Here is a 14,275-nt window from a genome sequence, read left to right on the forward strand (position 1 = left end):
TAATAATAAGAATTATATTAGGAATAAATGTATTTATTAGTTTGGTAATTTGCTTCTGACGGATACTTGCTGAGTTTTTAAACCTTCTACATTTTTTTATTTTTTTTCCCCCAAAATTGTTATAATAAATAATAAATACTAATAATAATATAATAATAATAACTACAACAACAACAATAATAATATAAATAATTATCATTACTACAATAATAATAATAATAATAATAATAATAATAATAATAATAATAATAATAATAATAATAATAATTATTATTATTATTATTATTATTATTATTATTATTATTATTATTATTATTATTATTGTTCTTTTATTAATTTAATTTTTTTTCACTGTCTTTATTTTATTTCATTTTAAGTATTTTATTATAATTTTCCTTCCTTTAGCTTATTATTTATTATATTACTATCTATTAATTGCTGTGGATTTTCCGACTGTTTTCAGTAAAGCACTTTGGGCTGCTTACATAGAAATGAAATGAGCTATGATAGTCAAACTGAGTGGAGCTGAATTGGATCTTCTCTTACCCAGCCATTCACAGCCGTATAGCTCCACTCTCATGCAGACATTCATGGAGTGATCCGTGACGGGCATAAAACGGACAAAGCGGGCAATGATTGGTGGCTCCAGGTCCCTGAGTACGATGTCATAGGCGTTTGTGTTTCCTTCAATCACCTGCAGGTCACACAAGCACATCTTGACCTCCTGAACAGGTTCAGTTATGAATGAGAACAGCTGAGTCATCAGCTTGATTACAATTCAGGGCCACTGTATATCATTTATAGATAGAGAGGATTAATATGTATTCATGGTATGCCTAATCTCAGTGCAGCAGAGATCAACAGGTAAAGCAGATACAAACAATGAGCTGCCATAAAAATATGACCTGAAGAGAGATAAGTGTATCTTTATTAGAAGTTCACTATTAAGCTATAAATAGTTTAAAGTCTAAAAAAACACATGTAGGTAAGTCAACTTACCTGCTTTCCTTGCCTGTTTCTCCATGAAATCCAGCGACTTCCATCCCGGCTGTACTTAATCTTGTACATTTGGGCAAACTCATTACCGATGCCTCCCGCATGACGGCCCTGTGTTCCCACAAGAGTGATGAAGTGGAGCGAGCGCAGGTCAATCTGGAGGAACTCCTTCAGGTGGTCTGGCTCTACTGTTATCTCTGGACACCATGCGCCATCGCCCTCTTCGAAGTCCAACCTGGTGAGGAGGCAAAAAGAAAAGGAAGGAGAGGCAGAGGAGGGAAATGAAAAAAATGAACAGAAGGGGAAATTCATATAAGAATTGTAGCAGGAAAGGGAAAAGAGCACGGGGAAGAAAAGTTGGAACAGGTTGTAGAAGAAAAGTTGAGAGGAAAGTAAAGATGAGTGCGGTGGTGGATTTCAGTTCTTGCAGCCCGTTAGAAAAACACCTAAGTGACAGCCTGCATCGTAAATTCATCTTTAAGTGTTAATTTTGGGTGAGGGGTTGGCAGGGGACGAAGGGGGAGCTGGGAGAGACTGAAATCGCAGCCAGGATGCACGGGGGACTATTACATCATTATCCTGATACTTGTTGAAGGCCACCCAAGTTCTCCTGCACACACACAAACACACACACTCACACACACCTCCTCCTAAATTATGTGGCTGTGAGTAGAACTGATATCCCAGTTTGTGGTTTACTGCAAATAAACGGGCACAGGCACCTTGCAGGACACACACGAACACACACACACACACACTCATTATCAGGGTAAACATACTGGGAAGCTTGTGTGTGCCTGTGTGTATATGTGTGTGTGTGTGTGTGTGTGTGGGGAGAAGGGCCCTACCTGCCGTATCGAGCAGCAGTAGATTCAGACCACTGGCTGGAGGCAGAGATGTCCTCATCCTGGATCTGCCCCCCTGACATGCCCAGGGGATACCGACACACACCTGAAACACAACAGCAGTTTTTATTGGAAATGTAAGAGAAAAAATGAGGAAACTACACATTGTTGACAGTGAAGACTGGTCTATTTAGAGACATGATGCTTGTGTTGCTGAAACACTTATTTTGGATTTTCCAGACTCTGAAAAAGATTGGGCCACAGAAGCACATTTGTTAATAGGTAACTGTTTTTACAGATACCGTTGGAGTCCATTTGTCAACAGCTGTTGTATTTTAACTAACTGCTTAGTTTGTTTCTTGATTATGTTGTTTTTGAAAGGTTGGAATGAGCCCTTAAAACACATTCAGGATGATATGCTATTTGTCCCTTTATAGTAGTATCGGGTGAAGAAAAAGGGTTTGATTATGCCAAGTTTTTAAAGATTCACTGTGGCAGAGCGAGTCTCTTTGTCACACCAGTCAGAAGATCAGTTCCTGGTCCTGGCTGTGTTTGGTGAGTGCAAAATTAATTGGTCATTTAATAAATATTGGTTAGTTGAAATATTCATTTTCTTGCAAGTTTGTAAATTACCGTGTTTCTAGGTCCACATGTGCAGCATTATAAGATCAGAGAGTGTGAGTATGAACTCAGAGGGAGTTGTACGTTTGCTAAACCAAAGAGCAGAACAAATGTTAAACAAAGATGTGTTTCAGTGTGTGGAGTTAGTCTGTGGAATGGATCAGACACAGAAATAAAAGAATGTCAAACATATGGTAGGTTTAAGAAATTATTTTAACAAAAGGTGATTGCAGATTACAGAAATAGGGTGTGAAATTATAGCGTGTCTGAGATTTTGGACTGACAAAGGGTCTATTTCTGATTTCTGATAAATGAGTATTTAGTTATGTTAACCTTACCGTCCTACATAAACCTAAAGTAAGCTGAGTAGAAGATGAGTTTGAAAAGGGTAGGTGAAATAAGCAAAGGCTTCAGCCTGCACCTTTTTGGTCATGTTTTGTTATTTGTTATGTTAATTTATTTTTCCTTGTTTTGTTGCTGCAGAAATAGCATTAACACAACATTTGTTCATTTTCACTTTATTATGCAGATCAGATTTTATGTTCAAAGTGACCGAAATAAACCAAACTTAACTAAATGAAAAAAAAAAAGAAAGAAGAAGACTAAACTTAACAATTAAGCCACTGCTATCTGAAACTTACACATCAGAACTGTTGACCTTGATGTACTTACAACAGTCAAACTAGCTCCAAACACTGACAACAATCCTCTGATGATACTTGATAATGAGGCCTCACAGTAGTGGTGACAATCACCCACCCACAGCACATTCACACCCTGACAGGTATTAGCTAATCTCAGTCATACACATACACACACACATACACATTCACACACACACACACACACACACACACACACTGACCAATAGATGGCAGGAGCTGAGATCGAACCCCTACTCTCTGATTCTCAGCTAAGCTCCTGAGCCACAGCTGCACTGTTTTTATGTTCAGATTTTCTCTGAAGTCACTCTGTGTGGCTGGCTCAGATGCTTTTAAAATCTTCTCCTGTCTTGTTTTTAAAATTGAAAAGTGTTGGGAAACAATTCCAAGAAAATTTCACAGTAACTCATTTTCTACTGGAAAGCAAAAAATAAAAAGATGTTGAGTGTTCAACTCCTTATTCCGAATATCTAATATTTGCTTATACAGTCTGTGTTTGCTCCATAAACTGAATGATACATGAGCGTAGTCTCTGTAATGTGACACATTGTTTTGTTTTTAACTACTGTTTAAGAGCTGTCACCAGGGTAAAACTGCTGACTCAACCTGACCTTTTCATGAACTAACAGGAAGCAGAGTGGAAGAGTTGAGATGGGCCTTCAGCTGCTTTAGTAACACCTGCAGTGTACCACCTGTCTGTCAAGTCATCTGTTTCCCTGATTATGAAAAACTTGTTACTTTCAACTCAACTCATCAAACCCAGCATCAGGCGAGCACAGAAAGAACTGTAGTTTTTAGCCCTCCTGCGTTGGCTTTGTTTCTGAAGATTGTGTTGCTGCCACAGAATGTATAATAAATGGATGTTGTCTCTATTCAGTGTTTATCAGTTTGTGGAAAAATTAGACTGTCAGACTTAGGACATTTTTTGTGATAGGCTGTTAAAATGTTTACTTCTGCTGTAAAAACTGTCTTCCAGTTCTTCTGGAGCCAGCTTCAAGCGGACACTCCACAAACTGCAGATTAGAGCACTTCCACACTGCTTCATATTTTCAGACCAGAGGTTGCTGCTTAGCTGCTGCTTGCTGTGCTCAGACTTGGCAAAAGCTAAAGTCTGCTGCTTTCACAGCTATTGTTATACAATTTGATCAAACATTTTTAATTTGTAAAACATTAGTTAACCTTACTTTTCTACAAAATAAGGAATTTGAGGAATGGAAACCAGTTTCCAGTTTCCTTGAATTAAAACATCTTGACCATCATTCTGGTGTGACTTTGGAAATAGACAGTGAATAAGATGTATACTGTACACTAATAAGTTGTGTGTTATGTTACGTGCTACATCAGATGTTTTTTCAATCCTTACATTTATAACTTTATGGGAATTAGGGCTGGGACAATATGCTATTCTCATGATTCAATTCTATCACAATTTTTGGGGTGTTGATTGGATTTAAATTTTGAGTCTCCAATATTTATGTTTATGATTTTTAGTTCACTTTTTTAACACCATGTGAAAAAGTTAAATGATGATGAAAATGTCAACAGACTGTATTATGTATGAGGAGCCATATTTGCTAGTTGCTAGGCGCCGCCCTGTTGACTATGACTATGACTATTTGGAGTGGGTCATTACTTTGTATGGCTCATTTGTTGGTCATGGACACCAAACTTGTTGTAGCTTCAGTGATATTTTTACTACTTTTTCTCCTGTGTTTGTCTGGAGATCCTACATGTAACCATGGCTGCATTGTTTACATGTGAACTCAGCTGTTAGCAGCCTGTAGCATGTCAATGCTAACTGGTGTAAGGCCTGATGTCTTCCCACAAGATGAGGAGAAGGAGGTGAGGACGTGCTGGTTCTCAGGTGTGAGCTAAGAAGTGACGACATGGACCTGTCCTTCCATCCATCGTTATTGAGAACGTAAGATCTATCTCCAATAAGATGGACGAGCTAGCTGTGCTAACCCAGCAACAGAGGGAATACCAGAGGGCTGAGTAGCATCATGCTATTCACAGACATGGCTAACAGAGTGGTAACTTTTTTCTAATCCAGTTTATAAACCAAGACTGAAGTGGAGAATTTAAATTTGAAAAAAAAAAGAGATTTTGGGACAAAGAATCCTGACTTTGATATTGTCAAAAAAAAATCCTGATATATCGATTTTGAATTTTTTCTCCCACCCCTAATGGGAATACAGAATGATGGTATAATTTATTAACACTGACATGACTTCGCTCCTTAAGTAGCCAATGGCAACTTGGCAAAGCTACAGAGGCTTTCGTGCTCTCCTTGTGAATGCAGCTCCCTCGCTTTTCTCAGACCAACCACAGCGCTGGTTGGAGCTGAAAACTGAAAACCATACTAAAACATTCAGCAGACACCCTCAGACCTTCTTGAGTGGAACTCCTCAATTCTCAGCTTCTGTCAAAGAAACTGAAATATGTGGAGTATAGTTCTGGATGAAGTGATGGGGTGTAGACACACAATCAAGGCCACTACACACTCCTTGTGCCAAAATTGTGGTAGCTTATTGAAATAATAAGCTGAATCCCTCCAGTGTCTGTGCCAGTTCAAACAGTGTTGGTATCAAGCACACGTACAGGAGAGAGTTACCGTGTGTGTGTGTGTGTGTGTGTGTGTGTGTGTGTGTGTGTGTGTGTGTGTGTGTGTGTGTGTGTGTGTGTGTGTGTGTGGTAAAGCTGTCTGGACTGAGGCTATCACGCCCCCACTGTGCGGTCAATAGAAGCAATATGCCCTCTGTTTCCTGCATGCCCCTCCACCCCCTCACACTCCCTTTTTTTCTGTCTCCTCTGTCCTCCTCTCACTCCTCCTGTGTGGTCCTGACCCTCTCTCTTCTCTTCTGTCCTCTTTTGTGGTAAGAGGTGTTAAACATTAACAGTGTGATTAAGAAAACCTTTACCTCATTAATACCCAGCAGGCTAATGGCTAAGTAAGCGTGACGCACAGTTGACATGGTATCAATTAACCTTTACAGGGCTCTGAATGAACGTGTTCGTTTCTGGGTGTTACCAAGAGGAAAAAATGAAAGGGCTCTTCATTCTCGCATGCTATCTGGTGGGCTGGGTTGATTTTGTGTTTTGGACTAACATTGATAACTCCACCTAGCAGGATATGACCGTTGGCTAGCCTCATTTAAGGATAAAAGAGCCATTGGGAGGACTTTTTCTGTGCATGTGATAGCCCTGGTTCACTGCTTTCAGTGAAGCTAGAGGCGGAAGTTAAAGGGAGACTGACCCTGTTAGCCTGGCCTCTTGTCTCACAGAAAAACCTTTGAGAAGATGCCAGCAACAGCAGCCCACAAGGTTCAAGGCTTTTTCTGTCTCTCCCCTGCTCTTTGCCTTTTTTTTTCTCCTCATGTTATCCTCTCTTCCTCTTTTCTTGATCTCCAAATATTTGCTCAAAAGTCAAGATGTGGAAACCCCTGAAGGTTTGCGACTGGGGCCGATGGCCTGATATATAAAACTCACGTCTGTACACACAAAACCAGGTGTGGATGCATTCATGCAGCTTAAAAATGGCACAAACAAAACCTCTACGCTGCCTCCTCTGTCCTCTCTTAACTTGTTCTTTCCAGTCTTTGTTCCCTTTTGCCTTTTTCTCTTGAGCCCCTGTAATTCATTCCTCACTGTTTACACCCTTCCTCTTCCATCCTCTTTCTCTTCTTGCACCAGATTGCCTTGGCTTTAAGCAGACCACATCAACAAAAATCATCTTCCTCCACCCATATTCTTAACATATTAGTGGCGTCCTTGGCTACATAATTACAAAACCATTTTGATGATCGTTGTGGTCTCCAAAGTGCGCATTTGAGAGCTGTAGTAAAACACAAATGGTCAGACTGACTTCAAGAAAACAGTAGAGATCCCTGTTATATTATTTTAAAGTGCATAGATAACATCTGACACCAAGTAGATGAGATGATTTTGTTTAAGTAGCCTCCGTCGCTTAGATTTAAAGAGTTCATATGGATGAAGCATGAAGATGTTTCTACTGCTGTCTTCACACTGGTATGACACACAGGAATGAAACACTGAATGGACAAGCAGGGGTGATTATCTTCATGCTGTGGGGTGTGATGTGGCAACAAAATCTGGGGAATTTTTCAGGGAAGTCCTGCAACAAATATACACAAACATCTGCAGCATCATTTTTTGGGGGGGAAACACAGACTTTGCCTGGAGCTAACTGATGAAAATCTGATTCACTATCAGAGCCTTTAACCACATCCTCCACCAAGTCAGAGAGACCAGTTTCAATATGGCGTGCCGGATGTGCAACCGCACCTCCAGTGTTGGTTTTTGCTGTGTTTGTTTATCTACCCAACCCTCTCAGAGGTGACCCCTCGGTTGAGCCATGGGGGAAGGTGAGTGTGTGCGTTTGGACACATACACACCACTCATCAGGCTCAGCATTTGCCCGCAGTATCTAAAAATATCGTCTGAGAAAAAGGTGGAAAAATACCCGCCTTGTGTGGTGTAGAAAGAGGGAGAGAGTAACGGGCCAAAGTCTCTCTCACCTCTTGATTTTTACCGCACTGAAGTTTCTGAAAGGCAGGTTTGTTCTGTCATGTTTGCTTCCTAACCGCTGCTCAAAATAAAGTCTCACACACACATTCATTAATGCTTTGTAGTCACGCAAACTGATGTTCACATCTGTAGTGATACCTGTCAGCTAAACACTGTTTGAGCTGTGCTGTTTTTATATCACTGCCTGCTCTAATATATTTATAGAGAAGACTATGTTAGGATTGAACTTCATAATTCTATATACGTAGAGCGCTTTACGAGAGGAGTCAATCACAGTGACAACCTCACAGCTAGCTGTTTGTTAACTCTGCAGTTCTTTTGAATCTTAGCCCTTCTTAGGTCATTGCTTAAGTTTTAAAGTCAGCAACTTTTCTCTTCTTGTTTACTCTCTCTGCTCTCATCGGTGTTGCTTAGGAAGACAATGAAAAATACAGTGTGCATGTTATGCTCAACGCAATACATCTGACAGAGACGAACAGTCACCAACTTGTTATTAGTACGGGATGGATAGAAACAAGTAATGTAACTACGATTATTTTTCTTTTCTGAATTCACCCAGCTAACATGTTAGCTGAAACAACTTTTTTATTGTAATAAATAATCGGGTTAAAGGGTTGTGAGGACTATCTGGAAAAACAAGTGTTTTCTGTGATACTCTATTTCCCATGAGCGCTTGCACCCACTGTTGTGAAGGCATGACTCTTACTGAGGCAGGTGTTAGTTTTGAGGCAAATGAATGCATAGCAGATCTTTTTAATTTTGTGTTTCTTTATTCAAGACAACTTCTTACTGGCTACAAAGTGAAGAGATAACATGTTAATTTATGGTTATGTAATGCTATTTTTTGCTTTGTGACAACAAGCAAAGTTTGTAAACTCATTTTGCAGCATAGTTTAGTGGGCGATTATATTTAGTGTTACTAACAGTCTGATGCTCTGAGATGTATCTGTGATAAGTATTAGTAAATTATTAGTACATTAGTAAATCCTGTTTATGTCCAACTCCAGCCTCACCAAGCAGAGCTAACGTAACCTCACTCTTCATTTTATTGATAGACTCTCAAGTTTGAACAGACCACTACAGAATAACTGCTGACTGTGGGTTGGAATGAACATTATCACAAAACCTGTTTAACTTTCTTCTGCTCTTCTGTCCTCCTGTCTGACAGTTAGGCTCCAGAGTCCACCATTACTACGAAATTAATCTAAGAAATCCTTTTTGGCAGATAAAAACAGATTTCTCCTATCTAAAACTGTTAAACTTTGTCAGCCACTGTGGTGTTGTCTTAGAGATTTCTATGACAGCATCAGCCAGAAATAACCAATTTGGCACTGATAATCTTATTTCAAACTAGAAAAGCACCCAGAGGGCGCAGACCTCCACCAAGCATATTGTGACTGTCATGCAACACTTTAGTCCTACTTTAACTTTATTCTCGCTTTCAGCAGACTGTCTGCTACAATTTGGATCATACTTTTACGTCTGTCAAAAATTATTGTGACCTTGTCTTGTGTTGTTTTGCAAAGCAATCCAACCATTTATCACAGAGTTATATACACATATGGTGAAAACAGCTCTATCTCACAATGATAAAGAATCCTTTAAATAAATACTGCATCCAGACAATGATTTCGATCATTCCCAAAATTTAATTACTTTTTCCTTGCCTCATTTTGAACATTTCCTGAAAATTTCATCAAGATCTGTTACTTTTTGAGTTATGTTGTTCACAGACAAAAGACAAACAAACTCTCCCAAAAATATAACCTCCTTGGCAGAGGTAATCATGCATTATAACCAGACATATATAAGTAAAAGTGAGACTTTTTTAAGGTCACTTAGAAAGTCCTCACTGAGACTTAAACATAAGTCTTTCAGTGGTCATTATCTACTTTTTTTTTTTAAAGAAAAACCTTCAGTATAAACCTTCAGTTACATTCAGCTAGTCTTTCTAAATTGTGTCTAAATTAGTACCACCTTTCATTTGTGATAACACAGAAAACAGGAAATGCTTTACAAACAATACAACTCTTTAGTTGTTGTAAAACTACGGCTTCAGTTACTGGTGACTCATTCAGGATTTACACTAAACATCCTCAGGAAAAGAAGTCCTCACAATAACAGTAGCTTTTAATATTTGCTGCTCTGCCAGGGCTCTGCTCATGTCCACGCCTTGTCCCCCTCTGCAGTGAAATAAAAGTTCGCCCACTCACGAGTAAAATGGGAAAGACAGGGATGGTATAACTCCATTGCTAGGGAATTTTAAACAGGGGAAAGTTGGCATCACTCAACATCTTAGCTCTACTAAATTCAGCTGTGAATATTTCCAGACTGTGGAAAAATGAGCCTCTTCTCAATGCAGCAGAACGAAAGCATCAGACAGAATTATAGGTGCATATATCCTGCTTCCATATATTAGAGCAGGTAGGGATGGTCCTCTTATTGCCACAGGAGGTGATCATTTTCAAAAACACGTATCGGTTTTCCAGTGTAGAAATCCCTGGGGCAAGTTTAGAGATATGAAACTTTATCTTGAACTCTGAACGTGGAGCAGTCTACATATTATCAGATGCACCAAACGTCCTCTCCATGACTTCTGAATGGTCTAATAGTGATGTACAGACACCAAACACACACGCAAAAAAAACACAGACACGCACAAGGGCTGGGGAGGAAGACAGAGCCTATTTGAATGGACTTTCCTGCTGTCAGAATGTCTGGTATGCATTAGCCACAGACTCCAGTGGGATAGCTGGATCCACAGCATGTGTGTGCATGTGGGTATATGAATACAAGCACATGAGCGTGCACACACTTACACACACAGACAGTGAGAAAACTCACTCCTCCAAAATGCTTATTTTAATGGAGTTGAGAGGATTCTTCTATGAAAGTGACCACAGTCGAAACGTTTGTCTCTCAGTGCAAAACTCTAAGATTCTGTTGAAAACGTGAAATATATTTAGGGTCACATGTTATGTTCACACCAAAAGAGGTCAGAAATACACTAAGAATGAGGAGACGTGCAAATAAAAAGGACCACAGCATAAATAGTTTAAAACTCCTTCTATAAACAGTCTATGATTTCTATCGCGCTCACCCTCGCTTTTAAAAACTCCTTATAAAACTCTCTGCTCTCTTTTATTCTGTTAGCTTTGGCAAAGCACAACTTATGAATGATAAACAGGCAGAGCCAAGTTTTAAGTGTGTGCTGATGTTTGCGTGATGTGTCTGTGTGTGTTTGTGCATGCCTGTGTAGCTCGCTCTGTTAAAAGGATTGAAAAAGATCCCAGCATAACTTTTCGTTGACCTGGTTCAAAAGAATGTCATTTCTGTGGTTTTCCTGCAGCTCTGTTGGCCGATCTCAGTTTGAGAGGGAGCAGAATCATCCAGGACAGTCACGCAGACCTTGTGTTTACGTTTTAGATTTATTGTTCAAGCTATCATATGGGTCATTATTGATGCAATGAATTACTTATCTCTGCTTTTCTCTGTTTCATTCTTTTAATATTTTTGACTAACAGAGCCAGCGTCTGCCTGTCTGTTTCATCTATACACTTTAGGTTCACTCATGTTGAGATTAAATGTTCTATTAAAGCAAAAAGTGGATGTAATCTTAAAGTGGATTGTTCATCACTGAGTTTTTTGCCAGAAGTTTCATTTAGAAAGTGGAAGTGGGGTGGAGTCAGGCAGGATGTGGAGGTGATGGGGCATTTTTTCCACTGTTCTTTATAAATGCAGCTTGACTGAGTGAGGTTAGTGTGACCTGTAAACTCTGTGTTGAACCTTTCTGACAAAACCCTCATTATCACTGTCTGCGTCTGAGCACATGTCCCCCATTATCCTTTCAACAATAGAGAAAACTCAGCCTGATGACAGAGGCCTCGAGAGGCGAGTCATAAACAGTAGCCAGATTTGGGTTTTTACTGGCAGATATCGCCTGTATTTCCAGAATTGTAACAATAACCAAAAACCTCTTTGCTTCCCATTTGATTTCATTTCTCCCCACCAAATGTTGCTGCTCTCTTTCCTTGTTAAAAGTTATTGGTCCATTTTCTTTGACATCACAAAAACCACCCAAACAGAAAAGAGAGCTGGAGAGAGCTGCGCTTGCTGGGATCAAAGGGCCTCAACCAGAAAGAGAGGACCACAAAGCAGCACCGAGCCAAAAACTGAATCCAACTCAGTCTGGATTGGAACCCTAAAACACTACGCAAAACTCACAAAAGTCATTTTATTGCATTCACAAACTTCTGACTGTGCCCTCACTGCAGTCTGTGACACCTTAATCTTCGGTAACACAGAAACATGAGTTTGCATCGTAGCGGCTGCACAGACCTGGGTTAACTTGTGACGTGACGGCTCCGAACAGGGAGAGAAGAGAGAGCAGGAGAAGGTGAACATCCCACGGCCGCTTCATCCCAAACACATGCACAGAGACAGGCTGCCAATCTGGAAGAAAATGATACAGCTGGTTACAGAAATGTGAAAGACAAAGTTAAACATATAGTTAGAGCACAACTCTGAAACAATGAACAACAGCCTGGTGCATAGCATCATGTTTCTCCTCTGTATTCATGGGAACCAAATATTTGTTTGGATACACAAGAGGAAAAAGGGAGTTTAATTGGAAGCATGTTTTTTTACTTCACTCAATAAAAGACTCAATGATTACCACCAAACTGGATTTTCCATTTATTTAGTGCTTTATCACACCATGAGAAAAGGCCTGTTAAACTTGTGTGATATTTCAATATCAGCTCTAAAACTATACAAGAAAGGATAAAGGTTTCAGTGTATATATTTAAACATTGTTACATAATGCACACTAATTGTAGGAACAAATGATGAGTGAATAAATAAAGACAAACTGTTGGAGGAAGTGGGCAGAGAGACAGTGAGGCACTGAGTCACAGACATGACTTCAGCTGGACAGACTCAGCGCCAACCAGTCGCCTCCAACTGACCACTCAGTCTACCAGCAGAACACAGCAAACAACTAGTTTCTACTAGTTTCTGCCCACATTTCACTCATTATGTGTCGCCATAAAAGCAGGGTTTAACAAACAAACATGTCGACATCCAGCATTGGTTACTTCTCATTTAACCGAGCGTATGAAATGTTTATGACAGGGCGAGGATGGGTTCAGTTAGTTTCACTTATACTTGATATAGTTTCCAGTGAGGGACGTTTGCCACTGCTTACAGTCTCTGTTATATAACTGAGGTCGGTTTTATTGTTCACACCTTGTTAAGTTAGACTCATGTAATAGAATTGTGAAGCAAATGAGACAATGTGATGTTACAAGGGAGAGAAATACTAAAGGAAAAAGCTATTGATTTTGCTATAGTTATATAGTTGCTAGGCGCCACCCTGTTGGCTATGGCTGCCTTTTGCAGTAGCTCCCTCTTCTTTGTCCGTTTCTTGTCATTTTTTTGTCTCTTTTGCGTCATCTTTGTATTTGGAGTGGATCATTACTTTGTATGGCTCATTTGTTGGTCATGAACACCAAACTTTTTGTGGCTTCATTGATATTTTTACTTATGCTCCTGTGTTTGTCTGGAGATCCTACATGTAACCATGGCTGCATTGTTTACATGTGAACTCAGCTGTTAGCAGCCTGTAGCATGTCAATGCTAACTGGTGTAAGGCCTGATGTCTTCCCACAAGGTGAGGAGAAGGAGGTGAGGACGACGTGCTGGTTCTCAGGTGTGAGCTAAGAAGTGACGACATGGACCTGTCCTTCCATCATTATTGGGAACGTAAGATCTATCTCCAATAAGATGGACGAGCTAGCTGTGCTAACCCAACAACAGAGGGAATACCAGAGGGCAGAGTAGCATCATGCTATTCACAGACATGGCTAACGGAGCTAACATCAGACACCAACACCACATTGGAAGAGCTTCACCTGGTGTGAGCAGACAGGATCCAGGAGACAGAGATGGAGCATGACTGAAGACGCTCAGTCCTGGACCCTGTGGAGGTGGAGGCTGGCTGAACTAAAGAATGATGGACAAGCTGTCATCATCTATTTTCTTATGGACCTTTTTGCACTTTCTATACACTTTCTTACTTTTGTTTCTTAATTGCTGCTGTGACTTCAATTTTGTTGTGCTTGTTACAATGACAATAAATTTCTAATCTATTCTGTTCTATTCTTTGTTTTTCTAATACTATAAAACATTTCACGTATTTATTGTTATTTTGTTAAAGTAACTTAATGAAACACAAAAAAAGTCAGTAAAAACTCTAGAATAAATACTGAAAAAAGCAGGGCTATCTAAGCCCAACTACTCCAAACATAAAACAAGACTAGCAGAGAACTGTGGGACTTTTCACACACATCAGTGTGTGTATGTATCAGACATATCCCAGTCATCATCACAGGCCAAAAACAATATTTTTCTGACGTTGCCCTGTTGAAATAACAGAAGGATCAGCAGCATGAATCTCAGCGCTCAGAGCAGCAGTTCCCCAGCCTGGTCATCAGGATGTAGCTCTATGACAGGCCTTCGATTCTCATCGAGCTCAATCTGCATTTATGGTGACAGTTCTGCACAATAACAGCCCTAAACGAGCATCTCTGAGCTTATGTACTG

The 14,275-nt window shown here is 39.9% G+C and overlaps 1 protein-coding gene across 3 annotated transcripts in view; it reads right to left on the minus strand.

Moving 5' to 3' along the window:
* ddr2a (discoidin domain receptor tyrosine kinase 2a) overlaps positions 1-14,275 on the minus strand; it is a 38,368-nt gene that overhangs the window by 8,810 nt on the left and 15,283 nt on the right. For all 3 annotated transcript variants that reach the window (XM_074668939.1, XM_074668938.1, XM_074668937.1), the window contains exons 3-6: positions 12,011-12,124; positions 1,845-1,947; positions 1,000-1,231; positions 547-694 (exon numbers count right to left, since the gene is read on the minus strand). In XM_074668939.1, coding sequence (XP_074525040.1) covers positions 547-694; positions 1,000-1,231; positions 1,845-1,947; positions 12,011-12,092 — 565 coding nt within the window. In that variant the 5' untranslated portion in view covers positions 12,093-12,124. The remainder of the gene's footprint in view (positions 1-546; positions 695-999; positions 1,232-1,844; positions 1,948-12,010; positions 12,125-14,275) is intronic.

This window comes from Halichoeres trimaculatus, unplaced genomic scaffold (assembly GCF_033239565.1).
Source record: "Halichoeres trimaculatus isolate MK-OKI-2021-1 unplaced genomic scaffold, fHalTri1.1 fHalTri1_scaffold_4, whole genome shotgun sequence".
In the NCBI taxonomy this organism is placed as follows: domain Eukaryota; kingdom Metazoa; phylum Chordata; class Actinopteri; order Labriformes; family Labridae; genus Halichoeres; species Halichoeres trimaculatus.